A 23659-nucleotide genomic window follows, 5' to 3' on the forward strand; every position below is an offset into this window, starting at 1 on the left:
AGGATGGAAACCAATTTGTGTACAGTATGAATTATAGATGGAATTTCACATAAGATGTAGTCTTTGGATGTGTATTTGAAGCAATGCCTTGTAGACTCTTGGCTTTAAAAATGTTAATGCAGAGCCTTGTACTTAACATATTGTCTCACTAATCAATGACAATCCTGGGCATAGTCAATTTTGCCTCAGCCATGGCTCAGAAAGTATAGCTCAGCCCAGAATTTGCATAAATGAGGGTTATAAACCAAAAACAAGGTAGTCCAAGTTAAGTAGTGGAAAGTTTATTTACAACAAATGGCCACAACGTGATATGCATACTACATTATGACCTAAAAGTATAAACTAACAATTTAAAAAAGTTTCAAAACCTGAGAGAAAAGATTAAATGTTTTTTTTTGCATGAAACTTGCTACTCATGTACTATAAACCAAGTTTTTATTATACTAATGAAACTATACAAAAACTACATACACTGAACAAATAACAATTTGGTCCCAAGTATGAGCTGAAAGAAAATAACCCAGATATTTTACACAAAAATCTTATACTTTTTGCACAAATTGTTTTACATCCCCATTAGTGAGCATTTCTCATCTTCCAAGGTAATCCATGCACCTGACAGGTGTGGCATCTCAAGAAGCTGATTAAACAGCATGATCATTACACAGGGGCACCTTGTGCTGGGGACAAAGGCCAATCTAAAATACGCAGTTGTCAATGCCAGATGTTGCAAGTTGGGCGAGCATGAAAATGGCATTCTGACTGCAGGAATGTCGACCAGAGCTATTGCCAGAGAATTGAATGACGATTTCTCTAAGATAAGCCTCATCCAACATTATTTAAGAGAATTTGGCAGCACATCTAACCGGCCTCAACCATTGCTGATGTCCATGTTGTGAACAGAGAGGGCCATGGAGGGGTTATGTATGGGCAGCCATAAGCTAGACAATAGAAACAATGTGACCAACAGATCCATACCTGTACTCAGTCATGTGAAATCTATAGATTAGGGCCTAATGAATGCATTTCAATTGACTGATTGCCTTATGAACTCAGTAAAAACAATGAAATTGTTGCATTTATACATTTTTGTCCAGCATAGTAATTTATGGTTGAACACCCCAGCCAAGCCAACCCACCTTCCCTTCAAGAGTTCAAAGTGTTCATATTATGCACGCTCGCCTCGGATTCGCCTGGCCAGCTGGATGTCTTTGGGCATGATGGTGACCCTCTTGGCATGGATGGCACATAGGTTGGTGTCCTCAAACAGGCCAACAAGGTATGCCTCACTGGCTTCCTGTATGGGGAGAGAAAAGCCCATAATCAGAATCTATCGGCATCAGTACATATTTACTTAAGTGCAGCAGCTAACCAAGTCATCATCTACCTGTTGCATAATTAGGACTAAGGCTACTCTGGCACACCACTGCCTGGGTTGTCTACCCATGTTAGATCAACAGCCAATGGGACCGAACTAAGTTTCCCGACAACGTGTTCGGGAAAGAGAAATTTACCGGACACGTATTCATAACCCATTAGGGCATCCACCCACAGTGCTCAGAATATAGCAATGAATCTTAACAGAAAACCAACTAATTTATCACAGCAACCAATAAAATGGCATTGTCAAGTTATAAAGCAGGGGAATCTAAAGATTCAACTTGGATGGTTGCTAATATAACTAGTATTGTACCTTTTGCTTCTGGACAATGGATGTAAATATGAAAACCAATAGAACGGGATTAATGACATAGGGGTGGGCCCAATACGGAATGGTAATAAATGTCAAAAGTACTTAGAGGACTAAGACCATTCGACACGTCACCAGGAAGCATGACTTGGCCACAGAGGAACTGAGGAACATTGGCATCTTAAATGTTTTGTTATTGCTGTGGATCGTTTCAAAATCACAAGCACATAGGCCGATGCCTATTTGGAACATCTGCAATTTGGTAAACGCAGGGCAATAAGACCTAGCTGATTGAGTTACGGCTGTGTTGAATGTGTGAAGCTGTCTGGAGTAGAATTTTAAAATGTTGGGACAAGGGGAGGGGTGTGTGGCGAAGATGGTCAAGTCTCTACAGAATTGCTCAGCTGCCTCCCACCAATTGCTGCCTCCCACCAGTGTAAATTGTTTGCCCTTTGATTTTAGTAAATGTACCGTTAAGCTGTCATTTGGTTACAATTTCTGTTAATGTATGCATTAGTCATTTTACTGTTCTCATTGAGTAGAGACGGTTTGCATAGTTTACAACCTTCTACACTTGTGAGTTTTGGTTTATTTCATAACCATTTATGAGATTTGTCAATTTCTCATTGTCTTTTGTTTGGAGTGCTGCATGTGAGCAATGAGCATGTCTGGTTTCTCAGTCCTGATAATGTTGAGGGAGCGTGTGTGCCTGAGCATGCATAGAAGTGCCTAGCCTGCTGTGTGGAAATGTAGGAAAAAGGAACATCCACTGAGAATTATATTTTATTCAAACTTGTTCCTCAAAGGAAAATATTTCCAACAACCGCCATCAATAATCAGTCCTCAGCATGAAAGCGCAATAGAAGTTCGAGGCTACGAGTTCCGTGCACTCATTTATTTAGCTGCCAATGGATCAATGACTTGATGAGATTACTAGTTGAACAAGATTGTCCTGTGTTGCAAATAATCAATGCAATGCCTGTTAATTTATCATCGAATCACAGCGTACTTCGCCAAAAGGGTGATGATTTAACAAGCGCAGTCATGAAAAAAGCATTGCAGTTACACAAATGTACCTAACCATAAACATCAATGCCCGTCTTATAATCAATACACAAGTACATATTGTTTTAAACCTGCATATTTAGTTAAGAAATGCATGTTAGCAGGCAATATTAACCAGGGAAATTGTGTCACTTCTCTTGCGTTCTGTGCAAGCAGAGTCAGGGTATATGCAGCAGTTTGGGCTGCCTGGCTTATTGCGAACTGTGTGAAAACCATTTCTTCTTAACGCAGTAATTAATTTGCCACAATTTTACATAATTATGACATAACATTGAAGGTTGTGCAATGTAACAGCAATATTTAGGCTTAAGGATGCCACCCGTTCGATAAAATACAGAACGGTTCCGTATTTCACTGAAAGAATAAACGTTTTGTTTTTGAAATGATAGTTTCCGGATTTGACCACATTAAATGACCTAAGGCTCGTATTTGTGTGTTTATCATATTATAATTAAGGCTATGATTTGATAGAGCAGTCTGACTGAGCGGTGGTAGGCAGCAGCCGGAATCGTAAGCATTCAAACAGCACTTTCCTGCGTTTACCAACAGCTCTAAGCAATGCTTGAAGCACAGCGCTGTTCATGACTTCAAGCCTATCAACTCCCGAGATTAGGCTGGCAATACTAGTGCCTACAAGAACAGGCAATAGTCAAAAGGTATATGAAATACAAATGGTAGAGAGAAATAGTTCTATAATAACTACAACTTAAAACTTCTTAACTGGGAATACTGAAGACTCATGTTAAAAGGAACCATCAGCTTTCATATGTTCTGAGCAAGGAATTTAAACGTTAGCTTTTTTTGTTTTACATGGCACATATTGCACTTACTTTCTCCAACACTTTTTGCATTATTTAAACCAAATTGAACACGTTTAATTATATATTTGAGACTAAATTGATTTCATTGATGTATTAAATTAAGTTAAAATACCGTTAATTCAGTACTTTTGTAATGATTATTATTACAAATGAATGTCTGCATCTGCTTTTTTGGTCCAATAATCAGTCGACCTCTAGTATCGGTGTCCATATGGCAGAGGTTGGTGATATCTGAAAGTTAAGCAAACTGACTGTCATTTGAACTCAGGTTTATGATTACATGACTGATTGAGAAAGAAAATGAAACTACACATATGAAAATCCTAACTGCACTTAAAGTAGGAATGTTCAGATAAATTGCTAGCTTTCCCCAAACTTGAAACTGATAAAAATTATTGCATCCACTTTGCCATGGTCATCTTACGCCTATAGGCTACTTTGAAGCAAGGTAAGTGTCTTGAGAAATGGTGGTGGGTGATGGGCTGATAGCATTTACTTGAATGGGAGGCACGCTTCAGTTGCCAGTTGAGAAATATATTCTTTAGTTGCGCACCAAAACTGTTCAACGCACAGTAGCACTTAGAATTGTTGTGCAATTACTTGTTTTTAAATTATATTTCACTCCAGCAGCAACCAGCTTAGGACATGCAAGAAATCAGCGCAAAAATAGGCTCTGTATACTGTTCTTTAGGTCAATAACTAATGAAAATACAGGCCAATTTAATCCCAAAGAATTATGAAAATTAACCTATACTAACAATAGACTAATAAGCATGTCTAATGTATTTAAATCGACTGGAATTGCCAGTAATGCATAAAAGCACTATTTAGCTATTTGTTTTTTCTGTTTTCAGCTGCAACGGGCATTTTGGGCAAAAACAGAAACCCTCGACTACACCTATCCAAAATCAACCCAAATCCTATGGTTAACTTGCCTGCAGAGCACCAATGGCAGCACTCTGGAAGCGGAGGTCTGTCTTGAAGTCCTGGGCAATCTCACGGACCAGCCGCTGAAAAGGCAGTTTTCTGATCAGCAGCTCAGTGGATTTCTGGTACCGACGAATCTCTCTCAGAGCCACTGTACCCGGCCTACACACACACACAGTCAGTAAACATGCCAAGAAGTGTCCTGTTGCAGCAAATTGAGAACAGTCCAGGTGAGAAGCGTTACCTGTATCGGTGAGGTTTCTTCACACCGCCAGTAGATGGCGCACTTTTCCTTGCAGCCTTGGTGGCCAGTTGTTTCCTGGGTGCTTTTCCACCAGTGGATTTACGGGCGGTTTGCTTGGTACGTGCCATAGCTCACTTGTAGACTTGTAAAATGCACAAGAAACCACGTGGCGTCACTACTCAATAAACAAGGTTACTGATGGCCAGCACATTTAATATCTCGAGTTTTGAAACCAATCGTAGTGGTTGCATTAGACAGCCAACTAAATGGCGATCCCTATATCAGCAGGCATGCAACTAACGTTACACCATAAAAAAAGCAAACAGGCTACTACTAGCTTCATAAGGCTAAAGGCGCCAAGAAGTTAGCCGAGACCCCACCCACCCAGTCGGCTAGCTAGCAACACAGGATGTTTAAACACATTGGACGCAGAACGACATCTTTCTAAACCGGTATGGCGGTTCAACTGAAAGTAGCATTACTCTATCACGCACTAGCAGACAATTTAACGTTAGGTAGCTAGCTACGTCCGATTGTTACCCCCATCTTGGTTCTAAAACCAACTAGGTACTGTTAGTATTAACATCCAAATAAGTATCAAGTTAAACACTAAAATTGAGAAATGCCAAACGTTAATAATAGTTCAAATGTCTACACTAACGCAGTTAGAAGTTGCAACTTCGTTATGGTGGCTTGAATAACGTTATCTTCAATGTAACGTCAGCCACCTTAGCTAGCCATGTAGTATTTCAAAGTTGCCTGCAAGGCCTGGTTTATTTAAGTTACATACAGTACCTAGTTAACTCGGATAACTAAATAAGCCTGGTTGACAAGCTAACGTTAGTGCCCACGCAAACCACCTGTTTTTAGCTAACGCGCGACGTTAATTAGCTACCAACAACGGATACAAATAATAGTTTGGGCTAACTATATTTCAATATGAACAACCACAAAACACTCACCTAGTGCATTTAGCTTGCTTAACTGAGAACAAAACAACTTCTCCAATGTTCTCAGATGCCAGAAACACCGTTCCTTTTACAGTTTCGTAGAATTTTGAACAAGAAATGGTATTTGTATTTATACTTTTCTTGACGTCTAATTTGTAGACCTGCCCACAAGCACCAGCAAAACGCATATGTATTGGTCAAACCAAAATGACGCACTACGATGGCGAGGCTTGTTTACAAATTCAATCACATTTCTAAAAGGCACTTCCTAGCTAAATATGAGATTTATATGATAAAGTAGTTTAATAAATGTAATACTTTGTGGTTCATTTCCTATATAGAAACTGGCATCTAACAACAAAAATCTGAATAGTGGAAACAAAATTATTTGGAAACTTTTACTGGTCGAAATAACGAAAACGTGTAAAAAAAAAAAAGTCGATGCATTCCTAATCGAAGAAAGACTGACACATAAATAGGACACGTAAACTCGTACATCGCCTTGGTCCGTACAATTGCCCTTATTTTTAGCGCCCCCAAAACGTAATACTTCCAGATCAACTGAAATTGTAAAGCACAATTTCTCCCCTTTGAGTCGGGTCTTTAAAAAAATGGCGGGTGGGGAAGCGAAGCTATTTGAGTGATTAGTGAGAAGGATAGATGTTGTGGGAAAATTGCTTTTTTTTTCACTCAATCTGTCCAATTTATCACCTTATCGCCTCTAAAATGTAAATAAAACTCTATAAAGAGTTTATAATTTTAAGGTTTTTGTTGAATTTCAATCGGGTTTTTAGGGCGGTACAAAAGTGATCTTCGAAGTAAACAGCTGCTTTCAGAATGATGATCGCATGCAATGATGACGCAAAAAATGACTAGGTATCCCTTCCTTACCCCGTCACTGTCCATTTTTTGTTTTTAAAGGATGATATAAGTTATACATCTGGTGGAGAGAGATTGTAAGACAGAAAGTTGCTTTATGCGTGCTGTACGTTACGACATGACACGGAAAGATGTAACGGAGATTCAGTTTTTTCAACTTTTTTTTTTTCTCCAATACTATAGAGCTATTATCATGTCGATCAACGCTTGAATAGAAACCAAGTTCACACCCCCCATTTTGACGTCAACACAGTCGCATTAGTTTTCTTTGTAGCCTCGTATGAATATTGCGTTTGCGCACATTTGTACTGAATGGGGTGAGTTTACGTTAGTAATTTGGCTGCTTGAAATAGCATTGTGCATTTTTCAAAACCTTCAGAAAGTATTTACACGTCTGGACTTTTTCCACATTTTTTCAATTTTTTTTAAATGTTTTTCGAAATGCTTGAAATTAATAAAAAAAAATGAATAGCTGAAATACCAATACGTATTCAACCCCTTTGTTATGGCAAACCTAAATAAATTCAGGAGTAAACATTTGCTTAACAAGTCACTTAATTGCATGGACTCAGAATGTGTGCAATAATTGTGTTTATGTCACAACTTCCACCAAAGTCGGCTCCTCTCCTTGTTCGGGCGGCGTTCGTCGATCGACGTCACCGGCTTTCTAGCCATCGCCGCTCCATTTTTTCATATATCCATTTGTCTTGTCTTGTTTTCATACACACCTGGTTTTCATTTCCCCAATCAATCTAATTGTATTTAACCCTCTGTTTCCCATGTTTTGTGTGTAATTGTTTTCATGTCAAGCGATGTTCTTTCGCGCTTTACTTTATTGTTCTGTTTTTCTGAGCGTGTTTGTTTTGTGCTCCCGGTTTGGAACTATAATAAAGTGCGCTTTATTTATCATACTCTGCTCTCCTGCACCTTGACAGTTTAATTTTGCACGCCCAATTTTCCAGTTTTTGATTTGTTAAAAAAGTTTGAAATATCCAATAAATGTCGTTCCACTTCATGATTGTGTCCCACTTGTTGTTGATTCTTCACAAAAAAATAGTTTTATATCTTTATGTTTGAAGCCTGAAATGTGGCAAAAGGTCACAAAGTTCAAGGGGGCCAAATACTTTCGCAAGGCACTGTATATATATATATATATATTACAAATGTTAGAATTTATCTACTGCTTTGAAATTAGAGTGTTTTATGTAGATCATTCACGCAAAAATGACAATTCAATCCATGTTAATGCCACTGTAAGACATACAAATGTGGAAAAAGTCAAGACGTGTGAATACTTTCTGAAGGGACTGTCCTACACTTCCATAAAGGTGTGAAAACAGTGCTTTGATCATTCATGAAAGTCCTGTAATGCATTCACTGCAGTCACTGTAGCTAGTGACACTTTATGCACCTGATGTTAAGGGACATACATACACTTACAATTCTAACAGCATTTTTGTTAGTAGAGTATTTAACCGTCTTAAAATACAGTTCGATTTCTTTTTGTAGGGTAAGAAAATTTGTTTTTTTGTATGTAAATTTACATTTGTGTATATGAAATTTGGCTAAAATAATAATGAAATGAATTACATAAAATGTTTCAGCTTATTTCTATCGTATGTAAAGAATCCAAGCAGTACATCTCTCCACAATAGTGTAAAATCTTCATAAATGTGTTCAATTATAAATCTACTGATGTCTTGCATGAATACAATGCCAAAAAAGATGCAACAATGTTTCTGGGTGGTCATTACAAAAGGAGCAATTTGAGTTGATATAGTGGTTGGCAGGATAATATTTATGAATAATTTTAAAGTAAATTTCCTTAATTTTGTTAACAAGTGGGTATGTGTGTGGCAACATCCACACTTTTTCACAACAGATATTATCAATAAATCCATTCCAATAAGACATGACACAACATCCTGCTGAAACAAGGTTCGTATTGCTCCGTTGTTGAATGGACCAAAAGAGAAACAAATCTTTCCTACTGATGAGTCAACAGGGTCAATAGAAGGTAGGCTCTGAGGGTCAGGTCTTGACACGTTCCTGAATAACAGAGCAACACCTGAGGGAATGGCATCTAAAACAATTGCAAAATCTTTAGTTGTTACAGGGACCTTGTAAAGTGCTAAGAATTCCTTATAACTGAGTAAAAGACCCTCTGCATTTACCAGTTGGCTCACCAATAGGATATTATTTCGGAACCAATATTCTAAAAACAAAGAAGTATTTTTTTATACAATATATCCCGATTATTCCATATATAATATCTGTGTGGAGAAAAATTGTGTTTATAAATTAAGGACCATGACAGAAAACCTGCTGATGAAAAGCAGAAAGTGTCACTGGAATTTGTCAATATTATAATTGCAAAACAACGTGAAGTTAAGTAAAAAGTAGAGAAGACATGATGAGGAATAAAATAAATAAAGAGGGTTAAAATTTAGTAAGCCTCTAGACTTTTGATCCTTTGTAATGTTTATGCCTAAATATGTAAGTTCTTCTTTTACAGGAATACCATTATATGAAGGTGTCACACAATCTTTGACAACTAGTCGCTTTGGAAAGGATTGTAATCACATTGATCGATATGGGAATTTGGTTAGCATCTTTCAGAAAAAGTGTAGTTTCATCAGCCAGCTGGCTTATAATAATTTCTTTACCAGCTATGGAAATACCTTGTATTTAAAGAATTTGCAAGAAGTTGGGTGATTAATAAAAACAGGTACAGAGAGATAGGACAACCTTGCCTAATTCCCCTCTAATTCAAATCTAGGTGAGGTGCCATATTTCAATTTGATAGAGCTGTTAACATTTGCATAGAGAGTCTTAATAGCCTTACAGAAAAAATTCCCAAAGCCAAGTCTCTCAAGGGAGTGGAAGAGAAACTGATGCTCTACTGTGTCAAATGCTTTATAAAAATCTAAAAACAATATGAAGCTATCCTCAGTTATTAGGTCTGAGTAGTCAAGTATGTCTAATACTAGTCTGACATTGTTAGAAATATGTCTGTTCCTCATGAAGCCAGACTGTGTTTCATCAATGATTGCATCCAGGACTTCTTTAATTATTTTTGCAAGTAGTAAGGCTAATCTTATAGTCATTATTAAGAAGACAAATTGGACGCCAGTTATCAATTAGCAGCACTTCTTTTTTAGGCTTAGGTATCAGTGTTATTAACCGCTGACTCATTGTAGGAGGGAGAACATTGTTTTTAATAGTCTCTAAAAAGACTTCAAATAGGATGTTTTTTGTTCAGAAAATACATTTGTAAAATTCTGATGTAATTCCATCAACACCTGGTGATTTATTGTTCTTTAGATGTTTGATAGACTATAATCTCTTCAATTTTGATGGGTTAATCACACTGTTTAGATTCTACATCACTGATAGAGTGAACATTATTCAGTGAGTTAAGAAACATATCTGTGGATTCCTGACATTACGTAGAGCTATACAATTTTCTATACAAATTTCTACAGTATTTCGCGATTCGTTTTTGGTAATCTATAATAAACACCATCAATGTTTAACTTATGGATAGTGTTATTTTTAGAGTGAAATTTCTCAAGTCTAAAGAAATAGGATGAATTCTGTTCTCCCTCCTCAATCCATTTTTTCCTAGATCTAATAAAAGGCTCAAAAGGTCAAATCAAAAGAACAGACAATGACTTTTCTGTTTCACCATTCACGCCACCCTGTCTGCGTTGCACCAAACAATGAGCATCAAACACCAGGAATCTAGGAATCAGCACTTTCACATTTACCGCTAGCCCAGTAATCACTCCTTTCAATTAACTCCTTTCAATGGTGCCCTTTTTTTGAGAGCAAATCAAGTCACATCTCTTGTTCCAATTCGTTTGGCGCGAAGCACCTACTCCCGCTGACCAGCAGAAGCACAAACAATCATCACAAGACCACTTCGGGTTACCTTCACCGATTCCACAGCACCCAACTCTGTTTTCACCCACGCTGAAACCACAAATGGATCAGCCAAAAGGCAGTGGTCCACCTTCTTCAAAAATGTCACTCCTACTGTCACAGACTCATCTTTATCCTGACCATCGGTACAAGCCTCGTGCTCCAAGGATTAACACAACTGCCACCTCCGATAATTACAGTTTTCAGCCACTATCTTTGCCCACGACAACCAGCGAAAAATTATACTTACTGTAGCAGTTCTGTATTGATCCATCCTGCAATGGGTACCACCATCCGACGAAGCTACATTTCCGTTACACTTTCCAAATTACACTTACACACAGGTGTTTGGAGCATGCTAAATAGTTAAATATTACAGGTGGCATGTCTTCAATAAACAAGCGCTGTAACATGGAGATATGGCCCTGTTGGAACACTAATCCTATCAAGGTGTGCATCATGTTGTGTATTTGGCTATGCCGGATTAAGTGATATGACATGCTATTCTATAAAATAATTTATCCGTAATTAATATTACCAGATTGAGCTAATCATGTAAATGTAATTAACTAGAGTCGGGCACCACAAAATAATATTTATAGAGCTGTTATCTTCCGAATAAACTCTTAAAGACCTAGTAATATTTTACATCAATAACAGTCAATATTAATCGTCATCTTAATTCAGTCTCATCTGAAAGTTGGTTATCTGCACAAACCCTGGCTAACAAGTTGAATCAGCAATACAAAATTGGGTTTAATTATTTATTTACTAAATACCTAACTAATCACACAGAGTTACAGATACACATATTTAAATCATAACTTGATTACAGATTACGTCATAAAGGGAAACATCCCTGGTGGGCGGAACAGATATGACAGCTGGTTACACAAAAGAAAAGGGGCTGGGTTTGAGTGAAAGAGCGGGAAGACTGATGAACAAAGGGCGAAGCTGTGCTATCGTAAATACAGTATCTTATGCATTCTAAATTACCGCCCATTTGGAAAAGGAAAATGCAATAAATATTTACTCTGAGCTGCGTTTCGGTAGGTTGGTGGTAGATGGAAGGCCGTGTTGCCCAACCGAGTCCTTTGAAGAATGTCTCTGCTGGTAAATTGAATACGTTGTAGTAACGTTGTTGTGTGGTAGACGGGATACTCTGTTCCTTCCTAAACCTCGTTTGCAGCGGCTGGCTGTTGCTAACTCAACGGCTAGGAGGTATCACTTCTGTAATGAATAAGAGTTCAAAGTTCACACCTTTCGCAACCAAAGCTCACACTGTTGTCTTCGTTCTGTAGTTATTATCTGAACCATTCTGACATCGGACCGTCGACCTCGGAACAGGAGGTTATATTGTCATCAAGGGCTTATATAGGAAGGGAGAGGAGGGTGTGTTTTATAGCCCATAGCCCATGTCCCTTCACAGGGGCGGGCCACTGATTGAGCAGAGCCCTATCTTATGAAAACCCAAATCTCACATTTTAGAAGCTAAAATCACATTTCATCCCATCACGAATAATTTCATATTCAAACATTTAAATTGAACAACAATTCCATGTGAATCCGATAACTCTGATGTGTAGACTTTTCACTGTAGAGTTTGTCATTTTATCATTGATGAGAATGTCTCAGATGACAACCGAACTGACATCCTATTCATTAAGTACCACCGCATATGTTCAATTGGTCGGATTACCAGAATATAATTAATTTCCCCCCAACTTCTGATGTTCCCAGAATCTCCATGTTAACCAAGGGTTTTGCAAATGTAACATTAATAGGGTAGAGAGAGGAAAAAGGGGGAGAGGTATTTAAACCTACCCCCAGGCCAACGTCATTACAATCAATTTAACCATATATATTTTTTAGCTGATCTGAATGGTAAGATCCTTATGCTTCCTAAACCGCACTGCAAGCAACACGTTTTAATGTTCCGATTGAGCGTCAGGGCTCTTAAAAAAACTTCCCCGCTACACCACTTGTTTCCGCCTACTGTTCTATAATTTGAAATCATTACACTTTGTGACACAAAAGGGAAGGGAAGAAGGACAGGGAAGACAAATTGCCCTACCAACTAACAGGACACCCATTGAAACCTCACCACTATTCCACTACTTAGCCCTATTTCATCCTACACCAGGCTGGCTGCCTGGGAGGACGGGACACTATTGTTCAACACACCTTGTAACTCCTCTGCAGTAAAATCTCATACACCTAAATACTTCTCTGTGGTGACCACCACTATATCTATTTTTGGTAATTTCCTTTCCATTTCTGTGTTACAGTTGATAACCATGGCTATGAACACTAAGAAGCCAACCTTACTGAAATACATGTTTATTTTTATCACTCTATTGCCTCTGCCTACTCACAGGGAGCCTCTTAGGATCCCCCTCGCCCTGGATCAGTTCCTCAGTGCCAATGAGACGTGCCATTCCAAAAATGGCTGCGGTGACTACTACGAGCTAGCTAGAAGAAAAGGGGCGTTTTCTGGGAAAACTAGCAGTATTTTAATCTTCTCGATGGAGCAGTGTGGATAGAGGTACAATTTGGAGTACATTGGCATATCCCATCCCTGCATTGAGCTATGTTTTCCGAGCAATATCTCACGCTGGCTCCACGGTGTCTTAATGTAACCATGATTGTGTTCATACCCCAGTGCAGCTCACTTTAAACAAGCGTTAACGGTGGGGTCGGTATCTTATGGCAAATAGCCAGCTAGTTGGTAGCTTTTAGTCCCATCCCCCAAAAAGGGCGCAACAAATTAGCTTGGCCTGTTTTGTAAGCTAGCTAGAGAAGAGTTGGTTACAGCACAATTTCACCACTGCTTTCTTTCTCAGTTGGGCACCTGTGTGCAGATTGCAGCTCTGTGCTGGGGTAAAAATGTCGGAGTTGAGCGATGATGCGAGTGAATCGGAGCAGTTTGGTGTCAGCCTCTCCCTGTGGCTTGGGGACATTAACACTTTAGTACGACCCGAGGAATTGGATGTATCACTCCACCGCCTACTACATTGGCCTGTATGATGTAGCATCAGTGTATTAAAAAGTGAGTACCTCATCAATGTTGAATTTGGTGTGAGAGATGCTTCTCACAACATTCATTGATAGTAATGTGATACTATGGCCTTTTAGAGGGGAGGCGAACGTGGATAGAAAAAACATTGGTGGCGGGACTCCGCTGATGTATGCTTCATAGATTGGGCATGTCAACATTGCTAATCTCTTGCTGGAAGCTGAAGTGAATATCAATGGCCACTGGCAAAGGCCTGACACCCCTTACGCTGGCAGCGAGCTGTGGGAATAAAAACCCTGCATACTTCCTAATGCAGGTCAGATGTACTTCTCTGAATCAAATACTGTTTTAATTTGAAACGCAAATGAACCTCAAGTTTAGGTTGAACGTTCGTGTAATGGGTGGTGGTGTTGTACATTAATACTTATTTATATAACAGTTTTTTTTATTAATACATTTTCAAAAATGTCTAAAAACCTGTTTTCGCTTTGTCATTATGGGGTATTGTGTGTAGATTGAGGGAGGAAAAACATAGTTGATCAATTTTAGACTTAAGCTATAACGTAACAAAATGTGGAAAAAGGGGTCTGTCTGAATGCACATGCTGTGATCAGTGACGCAGCCAAACAAATTAAAAGATCACGTATGTTTCTAACTAATCTGATCTTTGACAGGAAGAGGAATGTAAATTCATTTTTGAAAATGTGTTGGATATCCCCTAAAATTAGTTGTGTTTTTTAAATTCATTAAGATATCTTAAAATCTATTCTGTTTCATGTTAGGAAGTGTAATCCTTCTGAATGTAATGTCTGGAACAGAAAATCCCTATAGACGAGAACAATGTCCGTAACCTCCAGTGTTAATCTTTCACTACACCCATGTTACTAGTCTCTTCTGTAATATCTCTCTGAACTACACAAACTTCCCATTTTATTGTGATTGATGTTTACATCTTTCTTTAAGCATGACCACAGTGAATGTAGTGAATAAATACATGTTTTGCATCGTGTCAGTGAACCTATTCAATGACCAAATCTAATGGACATTTTAACTTTCCAGGCTATTTTTCATCCCTAAACAAAGTCATTTCTCAACATTTTAGTTTGAAAGTTACACAAGTCTGATTATTAATGACTAATTTTACATTGTAATGAATAAGATGTAAACACAAGTTAACCTGTCTAATATCGTGTAACTTATTCCTTTTAAAATATTATAGTTCCATAATAATTGTTATGGCAATGTGTCCCATTCAAAAGGTCACTGACAGAGGTAATACGAGTTCACTTGGTTTATGGTACAGAGACAGCTGAGCTTCTGTCTAAATGTTTTATTGCCATAGAAAACACTGTGCAGAACATAGAAGTCTGCCCAACTGTGTGTGAGAGACAAGGCCACCTGAGCAAGCCATTGAAGAAATTAAAAATAAAGGCCATCTCAGCATATATATATATATATATTCACAAATGATTGTTTTCACTTAACTTCAAGTTTCGGTCATTGCCAAGGTGAGCACTGAGTAGGGCAGGGGCCCATCAAACTTTTAACAGTGCTCCATACGGTACATACATGTCCTCCTCTCAGACTGGTTCTGTGGATTGGTCGCCAGTCTTACCCACCCGTCTTCCAATAGTAGCCATCTTGCTACCATGGCCAGACCCTTGTGGATCCCAGTCTCATCAGACACCAGCCTGGAGTGTGAGACCCAGGCCATGGTGAGCCAGGCACTGAGGTGTGGTGCTCCCCCTCACACAGAGAGCAAGCTGGGCAGGGGTGGAGCGGAGGGTCAGGTGTACTCACACAGGTGACCGCAGCCGGCCGGGCAGTGGGAACTGCTCTTTAGCCAGTTCTTCACGTGCTCCAAGTGCCCGCCGTGACTGCAGCCCTGGCACCACACGAACAGCCCCTTCACCACGTGGTGGCACACGGCACAAACGCTGGCACACTGGTGGCATCTGGGGAACGGGCAAAGAGGTCGAGTGGTAAGACATATTGGTCTAACTTTCAAATGTTCTCTTGACTTTGAGCTCTATATGGTTTCTAATGGGTTATTAACATTTCCCTGTGTCAGGTGGGCCAAAGTTATACGTTATGGTTTTAAGTTATACCTGTCACAGATCCAGCCCCTGTTGCTCATGGGCCGTTTGCAGTTGCTGCAGTTGACATGCAGAGTGGTGGATGTCTGGTTCAGACAGGTGATGGCGCTGCAAGTGCTCAACTTGATGACCTCGTTGGACACGTTCCACAGCTCGAAACGCTGCAGCAAGTCAATGTAGGACATGTACCAGTGCTCCTGAAATAGGGTCACCTCTATTATTAGAATATGCCGAAATGAACAACATATTCGCCAGCTTGGAGAATAATCAGATTACCAAGACTCTAATCTCCATCGTAACTTTTTCTGTCAAGCAATCAGCCATGTTAAATCATTTCAATAGAATTCTCAAGAGCATCCCAATAAATTGTATGCAACACAATCATATAATGGATTCTACTTCAGGAACCGACCATAGATTTTAACATTATTATAGAACACTATGACAACTGTTACATCCCTAGCTCTGACCTGAGTGAGGTCGTCGATCTCCTTGCGGATGCGGTCTCCCAGGACAATGAGCACCGAGACAGCCATCTGCACGTCGCCCTGCTCGGCATAATGGCTCAGCATCTCCCTGACCACAGGGCAGAAGAAGGGGGCAGGAAGATGGGGGCTGAACAGTGGCTGGGAGATTGAGATCAGGGAGAAGGACTCGATGGGCGTCAAGCACATGACATCTGCCTCGTTGCCGCTGGCTTGCGGCGAGTCGGCCTTGTCCTGCTGCAGGTGCTCCGGCGCCAACGGGTTGTCCATGATCTCGTGGCGCAGTGGGAAGGCCTCCTGGGGGAGCGTGTACTCCTGCTCCTCCGCTGAAAACACCAGAGAGAAGAACATGCTCAGAAAGTACTAGGGGTAGATCATAGACCAGCCCTCAATCATGGCTGTAGCTTAAATGTTTATGGCAATAGACATGTAAGGTTAGTGGTGGCTAGTGGTTACATCCAAGTTGTCAGTGTTGAATGTATACGACCTATATAGGGGTCAGAGACTCACCGGCCTGGTTGTCGTGCTCCATTGAGTAGAGGTCATCGTCGTCCAGCTCAGCATCACCAAACATGTACTCCGCCTGGCCCTCACTTCCCTCGGTCTCTTCATTCTCTGCAGTGGGACAAATATCTATATTTTTTACTCATCTAGCATAGTAAGTCACATACTACTAAATGTAGTTCACAAGAACCACCTACACTGAGTGTACAAAACATTAGGTACACCTGCTCTTTCCATGATAGACTGACCAGGTGAATGCTATTGACGTCACTTGTTAAATCCACTTCAAATCAGTGTCGATGAAGGGTAGGAGACAGGTTTTTTTAAGCCTTGAGACATGGATTGTGTATGTGTGCCATTCAGAGGGCGAATGGGCAAGACAACATATTTAAGTGCCTTTGAACGGGGTATGGTAGGAGGTGCCAGGTGCACCAGTTTGTGTGTGTCAAGAACTGCAACACTGCTGGGTTTCACACTCAACAGTTTCCCGTGTGAATAAAAAAAGAAATGGTCCACCATCCAAAGGACATCCAGCCCACTTGACAACTGTGAGAAGCATTGGAGTCAACATGGGCCAGCATTCTTGTGGAACACTTTCAACACCTTGAAATAGAGGCTGTTCCGAGGGCAAAAAGGGGGTGCAACTCAATATTAGGCAAGTGTTCCTCATGTTTTGTACACTCAGCGTTTATGTTTCTTAATTTCGTCAGTGAAGTGGGAGCAGCTTGAGTGTTTTTAGCGTCCACTCTCACCGTCATTGTTGCTGTTGATTAGAGAGTTCCCAAGCTCTAGGTGAATATTGTCCTGTCTGCTCTCTCCTTTACTGCGGTCCAGCCTGCTCTCCGTCCCCATGCCCATCTCCTTCATACTGAAACTAGGGCAGACAAAATAAAGGATTAAAGATTTTACTTTTAAAAGTATTTAGTTTGTCCACACAATTTTACAGCCTATGCATGTATGTGAAGCATGTGGGAAGTACCTGTTCATTAAAGGAAGGGTGCCCAGTTTGCCAATGTGATTTGGACCCGGCGTTGAGAGGTTCGCTGGGTCTGAGAACATGATCCGAAGCATCGTCCATGTAGTGGAAACCTTCAAGTGTGGGAAATATGAAAAGAGGTTTGCTTTTGAGCATCAAAACTCAACTTAGTTCCTTAAAAATGTTGAATTAGATATACACTACCGTTCAAAAGTTTGGGGTCACTTAGAAATCTCCTTGTTTTTGAAAGATAAGCAAATTCTTTGTCCTTTAAAATAACATCAAATTGATCAAACACAATGTAGACATTGTTAATGTTGTAAATAACTATTGTAGCATGTTGTGTTAGCCTTTTAAAATTATAAACTTGGATTAGCTAACAACGTGCCATTGGAACACAGGAGTGATGGTTGCTCCTAATGGGCCTCTGTACGTCTACGTAGATATTCCATTAAAAATCTGCCGTTTCCAGCTACAATAGTCATTTACAACATTAACAATGTTTACACTGTATTTCTGATAAATTTTATGTTATTTTAATTGCTTTTCTTTCAAAAACAAGGACATTTCTATGTGACCCAAAACATTTGAATGGTAGTGTATGTAAATGACTGCAGCTCATCTCTTAAGGGCAGACTGACTGACCTGAGGTCTGTTGAGCTCCTTGGCCACCTTGGCATTGTGGTCACACAGCTCCGCAAAGGGTTTGCCGCTGAGGAGGTAGAGGCGTGCCGTCTTGACAAACCAGTCCATGCACTTGCTCTCCAAAGACGACTCAAACACGCTGAGGGCGCTGGACACGTGGGCAAACTGCTCCGTCAGGTCGGGCTTTTTGAAGAAGAAGATTGGGTAGCGGCGGTCACCACCCGGGTACGGCTTCCTGTTGGCGTCGCCACTGATGAGGCTCTCCTTGGCAGCGAAGGCAAGGTCGCCAAACAGGCCGAAGCACAGTCCCTCAGGGTTGGCTCGGTCCACGGGCCGGCTGGCATCCTTGAACATGTGCTGGTAGAGCGTGCTGTCCTTGGAACCTGACAATAGGAAGTAGGGGTCGTGCTGGTGGCGCCACACAATACCTGTGGTCACATCCTTGTGCTCCTCAAAGGTGGCAAAGGGGATGAAGGGCCTCCGGATGTCCCACACATAGATGTTGTGGTCCACCATCATAGAGCAGGTGGCCAGGTGCCACTTCCTCTCAGGACGCCACTTGACCCGGGCCACCGAGGCAATAGTCTGGACGCAATAGATCTCCTTGGCCCGGTTGGTGGTCATGTCCCACACCTTCACCATCTTGTCCCGGCCACCAGTGGCCAGCCAGCCCCTACAGACAGAGACCAATACACATTAGCAATGCACAATAATTTAAGTGAATTAACAGGCACACTGTAAGCAAGAATGATTACTGTATCTAAAGCAAGTTCACTTTAGATTAATGGTCAACCAATGCAAACAATGTTTTTTGAACAAGTATCGACATGTCTTTCACTAAAGTTTTTCTAAAGCCTCTCCCTACCGGTCATCGGGGTGCCAGTCACAGCAAAACACAGGTCCGGTGTGGGCTGTGAACATCCTCTCATACCGGTCTGGCCTCCGTATGTCCCACAGCTGGACATTACCATTCTCAAAGGAAGCAGCGAAAGTAAAGTAATCCTTCATGCTGAACTGAACATCTCTTACACTCTCTGACTGACCTGAGAGAAATAAAATAGAAAAAGATTATGTCCTCAGGCCAGGTTCATTCCCATGTCATATGTCAAAAAGTGCAGTTTAAGATATGGTCTGAAAAATGTCATTTAAGACAGTGGTAACAAATAAGATGCTGTTTGTTTCGTAGCCCAGCGGCATTCCTGGACATAAGCAGGTAGGTATTTTGAAGGTGTTACTCCTGTGTTCAACCTCAAAGAGTGCAAAAAGTCCCCACACACACATACCTGAGAAGGTGCTGACAGACTCTTTCTTGCGCAGGTCGAAGCACTTCATGTAGCCGTCCTGGGAGCCACTAAGCAGCATGTAGACTTCGGTGGGGTGGAAGCACACCTTATTGACTGTGCGCTTGTGCTCGGTGAACAGCTGGTCCTGCTTGTTGCGCGACGGTTTGCCCAGGTTCCAGGTGACTACTGCCCCGTTGGTGGCAGCCGTGGCCAGCAGGTTCTCCTCCATCTGGTGCCACATGACGTCAGCGCAGCTGAAGTTGAGCGAGGGCTTGCGGCCCACACGCAGGTTGAGCTTCTCCACAAACTGCTCCTCCTCCAGGCCGTAGATCTTGAAGATATTGCGGCCGGCCACCACCACCTGCGTGGCATCGCGGCACACACTGATGGCGTTGGCGGGCGCGTCCAGGTGGCAGAACATGGTGCGCCCGCTGATGGTGCTGCTGCCGAGGGCCGTAGTGACCCGAGACATCTTCTCCATGGCCTGGTTGGGGACATAGAAGGGTGGTTAGGTTCAGGGAAGGTGCGAGACTCAAAGCAGCAGAGGTACACAACAAGAAAACAAAAATGGATTTTGCACATTGCAAATAACTGTTTTTCATTGGCACAGTCAGAACAGCATTCAACAGCCACCACATGTCTAATACATGGACAAAGCCATTCTAGCTTATTGGGAAATTCTAAAAGAATGCCCCTAGTTCCGCCAGAGGATGGCACTACACATTGAGGTGAAGTCAGTTTGGTACTTGAGTTGTGCTGCTGGCAGTGGTCTGTCACATATTTATATGACCCTCTAATCTCTCACAAAAAAATCCTATGGACTTACTTCAAATAGCAGTGGTGGTCTTCTCTGCTTCTAAAGAAACACAGAGGCCTCCTCATACAGTCCTGTCAGAGGTTACCTGAGAAAAGGCACATTATCATCACTTTGTATTGATCACATACACATTTAGCAGATGTTATTGCGGGTGTAGCGAAATGCTTGTGTTCCTAGCTCCAACAGTGTAGTAATATCTAACAATATACACAAATGTAAAAAGTACAAAAATGTAATTAATAAATCCACACTTATGTTCATGTTGGAGAGCTGAGAAAGGTAACCCACTTAATAGTGTCTGTAGGTTTTTGCTCCAACCAGCCATGCACGACCTGATAGAACCAAGGCCTAAACAATCTCTACTAAGACAATGTTCCTTCCTGTTCAGGTGGCGATGTCTAAGCTGGAGTGAAAAGCCTGACTGTCATAGCAACTCTTTAAGATCAAAGTTCTCTCAAGAATAGCTACACGGATACATCACTGGTGCGGAGACAAATATTGCAACCAGATTGAACATTCACATTAAGTTATACCAAAACAGCTTACCTACAACCCAATAGTCTTCTATAAAATGGCTTAAGAGAATATTCACCTCCATTTTCCGGAGGTGCATGGCAGACTGCTTAATGCTCCCAGCTCTCCAGAGGCCTGTGTGATTATAACAGAGGGGCCCTGGTTGAGGTTGAACCACAGCGAAGAATGACACACTAAGGTGCTGAAAGAGAAGGGAGAGCCTTGTTATGGTTTACGCAGCTTTACTCCATACTAAAGCGAATTATGCTGCAGTCTGTGGAAACACACACTATACTTTGTCATTTGGGTCCCTAAGCCTAGAGTAATTGTTGATGATGACATTAGCATGACCACAGTCCACGACCTATGGTCAGGTCTGGTATAGGGGTGAGCATGAGTTTAACAACATAAACAAACATAAATATGGCCTGTTAACCTTGTGATAATTCCAGTTCTACCTAAATCAAGATGCATAAACCTGAGATCTACATAAACAGCTTAAAACAATGTAGCCACTAAACTATGCAATGTTTAGGGACGTTGGTTGTCATTTGAAGTATTAATATAAATAGAGCTGAGCTAAGCTAGCTAGCATTTGGCTAGGGTGGCCGTCATGCACATTTTGATGTTTATGTTCTCAGAATTACCTTAGACCAAACACAGCCAATGAGTGCACATCAATATCGAACATTTGTCTTCTAATTTGGAGGTAGAAATCACCTGGGAGCCAGATACAAAGCTAGTTGCAACGTCACAGTCAGATGACCAATGTTGCTAAATCTTTCACTAACAGGTTCAGAACATTAGCGTGACGAGATATTTACCTTTATTTCTCTACATAAATGTTTTCAGTACACAATAATTGGCCCTAATTTTGTAGGACTTACCTTGCTTCTAAACAACAACAAATAATTCACCGCACTGGAGAACCGGAAGTTGTAAGTGTCATTCACATGAATTTAACAAAAACAAGCATTTCAAAACGGAAGTACATGCTCTAAAAGGAATTCACTCATCATCACGTTTTCATTTTATTCTTCTTCGATATCATGGCGGTCCGCAAACAATCGTTTAAGTGCATGCCGCCACGTACTGTGCTGGAATGTAAGATCAATCAATAAATTAGCCATAGCTCTGTGAGTGAGCAAGATTGAGCTAGCATAGTGGTGAACACTTGAACCGGATTTTAACTTCGCTATCAAACATATTTACATGTTTTTATTTTATTATATTTTTCTCTATAATTTAGAATAGCAGGGTGGAAATGTATGAGTGGTACATACAGGCAAACAACATTAAACATGACAAATAGATACAACTGAGTGTTTATATTTATTTAGCTTCGCACCATTGTTTTCCCACCAAAGAAAAGATGACACTTCCTGAGTATGGTATCATTGTAGGAAGTGGTTGTTTTCTTCAATGGAGTATTACAACAAACTAACAGGGTGGAAAGTGGTGTCAGGGACAAACAGAAAATCTTAAATAAAATAAAAACAATAATCATGAGAAAAAAAATTATTGGTGAAAGATACGTTAACTAGCACTATAAAATAATGAAGAAACATTTTAAACATGTTATTATTTTAAGGCTTATACCGAAGTCTACATGCTGCTCCCTAATCTTACTACATTTGCACACACTGTATATAGACTTTTCTATTGTGTTATTGAATGTACGTTTGTTGATTCCATGTTCAACTCTGTGTTGTTTGTGTCGCACTACTTTGCTCTATCTTGGCCAGGTCGCAGTTGTAAATGAGAACTTGTTCTCAACTGGCCTACCTGGTTAAATAAAGGTGAAATTAAAATAAAATAAATAAATAACACCTGGGGACATGGCAAAAACACCTACATCCACTGAAAAAAAGTGTTTAAATGCATAAAATTCCCTTTCAGGATCCATATTTGGTGTTTTTAAACACCTGACATTATATTTAAAGACTTTTGGAATCCACATTTTACACTAAATAAGAGCTGATATTTCCTGGGGACAGAAAAGGCATCGCTTACTAGGAATGACCCAGCACCGACATTAGGTCCACTTAGTACAGGAGTAGCCGTGGAAGCTCCATCATTCCACACTGTAGTTCCACCAATCTGTGTTACAGGCTCTACATATGATACAGCATGGATAATTATATATCTCTGAGCCTCTCTCTGCACCTTGCATCCACCAAATGATGCATAATGTTCCCCCACACAATTACAACACTTAACCTTCACTTTGCTCCCACATTCACCGTGATCATGTTCCCCTCCACACGCGGCACATCTTTTCTTTCCTTTACATTGAACAGCTACATGCCCCATTCTTTGGCATTTAAAACACCGCACTACAGATGGGACAAATTATCTGACATTGAAACTAAGGAATCCTCTCTGTACGTTTCCAGGTATAACCTTCTCAAACCTCAGCAGCACTGATAGGCTTTCACTTCTTTGACCTTCTTTCCTACTGATCAACCTTTCATTTCTTCCCGTTAAGCGTTTTCCATTTTCAGAATCTTCTCTTGCTGAGCCTTGCTACCACAACATATGAACAATTTACCATTTCCAATGAACCAAACTAATTTGACTTCACCTACCTCTTTCTCTATGGCAATAGTTAGTCAGATAGGGTGTAAATGAGGCCCCGTGGTCTCATCAAACACTATCACCACTTTCCACCCTAACACATCATTACTCTTGCTTCCTACCTTGGCCGTCTTTATGCTTTCCTTACTAGATGCGCCACTGCTTACTGTATCACGATCCCTCTTCTTCATATGTCTTTCCACTACTGACCATTACGGTCCTTGACCCTCATCCTCCCACTCCATAC

The 23659-nt window shown here is 40.6% G+C and overlaps 2 protein-coding genes across 6 annotated transcripts; both read right to left on the reverse strand.

Annotated features, from left to right (window-relative positions):
* Positions 1 to 259: 259 nt before the first annotated feature.
* Positions 260 to 5872, reverse strand: LOC118357633 (histone H3.3A). 2 transcript variants are annotated; one of them, XM_035734949.2, is made up of 4 exons: positions 5710 to 5872; positions 4748 to 4889; positions 4512 to 4665; positions 260 to 1297 (listed from the first exon to the last, which is right to left on the reverse strand). In XM_035734949.2, exons 2-4 carry the CDS (start codon positions 4873 to 4875, stop codon positions 1169 to 1171), a joined length of 411 nt encoding a protein of 136 aa, XP_035590842.1. In that variant the 5' UTR covers positions 4876 to 4889; positions 5710 to 5872; the 3' UTR covers positions 260 to 1168. The 2 variants fall into 2 exon arrangements, with proteins under 2 accessions (XP_035590842.1, XP_052334354.1); XM_052478394.1 differs by lacking the exon at positions 5710 to 5872 and having other exon boundaries at positions 260 to 1293; positions 4508 to 4665; positions 4748 to 4928.
* A 5378-nt stretch (positions 5873 to 11250) lies between these two features.
* LOC118357634 (GATOR complex protein WDR24-like) lies at positions 11251 to 21881 on the reverse strand. 4 transcript variants are annotated; one of them, XM_035734953.2, is made up of 12 exons: positions 21723 to 21881; positions 20915 to 21037; positions 20332 to 20407; positions 19506 to 19989; positions 19088 to 19265; positions 18223 to 18895; positions 17581 to 17690; positions 17354 to 17475; positions 16608 to 16712; positions 16083 to 16423; positions 15625 to 15809; positions 11251 to 15471 (listed from the first exon to the last, which is right to left on the reverse strand). In XM_035734953.2, the coding sequence occupies exons 4-12, from the start codon at positions 19984 to 19986 to the stop codon at positions 15303 to 15305; spliced, it is 2364 nt and encodes a 787-aa protein (XP_035590846.1). In that variant the 5' UTR covers positions 19987 to 19989; positions 20332 to 20407; positions 20915 to 21037; positions 21723 to 21881; the 3' UTR covers positions 11251 to 15302. The 4 variants fall into 4 exon arrangements, with proteins under 4 accessions (XP_035590846.1, XP_035590843.1, XP_035590844.1 ...); XM_035734950.2 differs by having other exon boundaries at positions 16608 to 16730; XM_035734951.2 differs by lacking the exon at positions 21723 to 21881 and adding an exon at positions 21483 to 21624 and having other exon boundaries at positions 16608 to 16730.
* Between the last annotated feature and the right edge of the window lie 1778 nt (positions 21882 to 23659).

Source organism: Oncorhynchus keta, chromosome 24 (genome assembly GCF_023373465.1).
Source record: "Oncorhynchus keta strain PuntledgeMale-10-30-2019 chromosome 24, Oket_V2, whole genome shotgun sequence".
Classification (NCBI taxonomy): domain Eukaryota; kingdom Metazoa; phylum Chordata; class Actinopteri; order Salmoniformes; family Salmonidae; genus Oncorhynchus; species Oncorhynchus keta.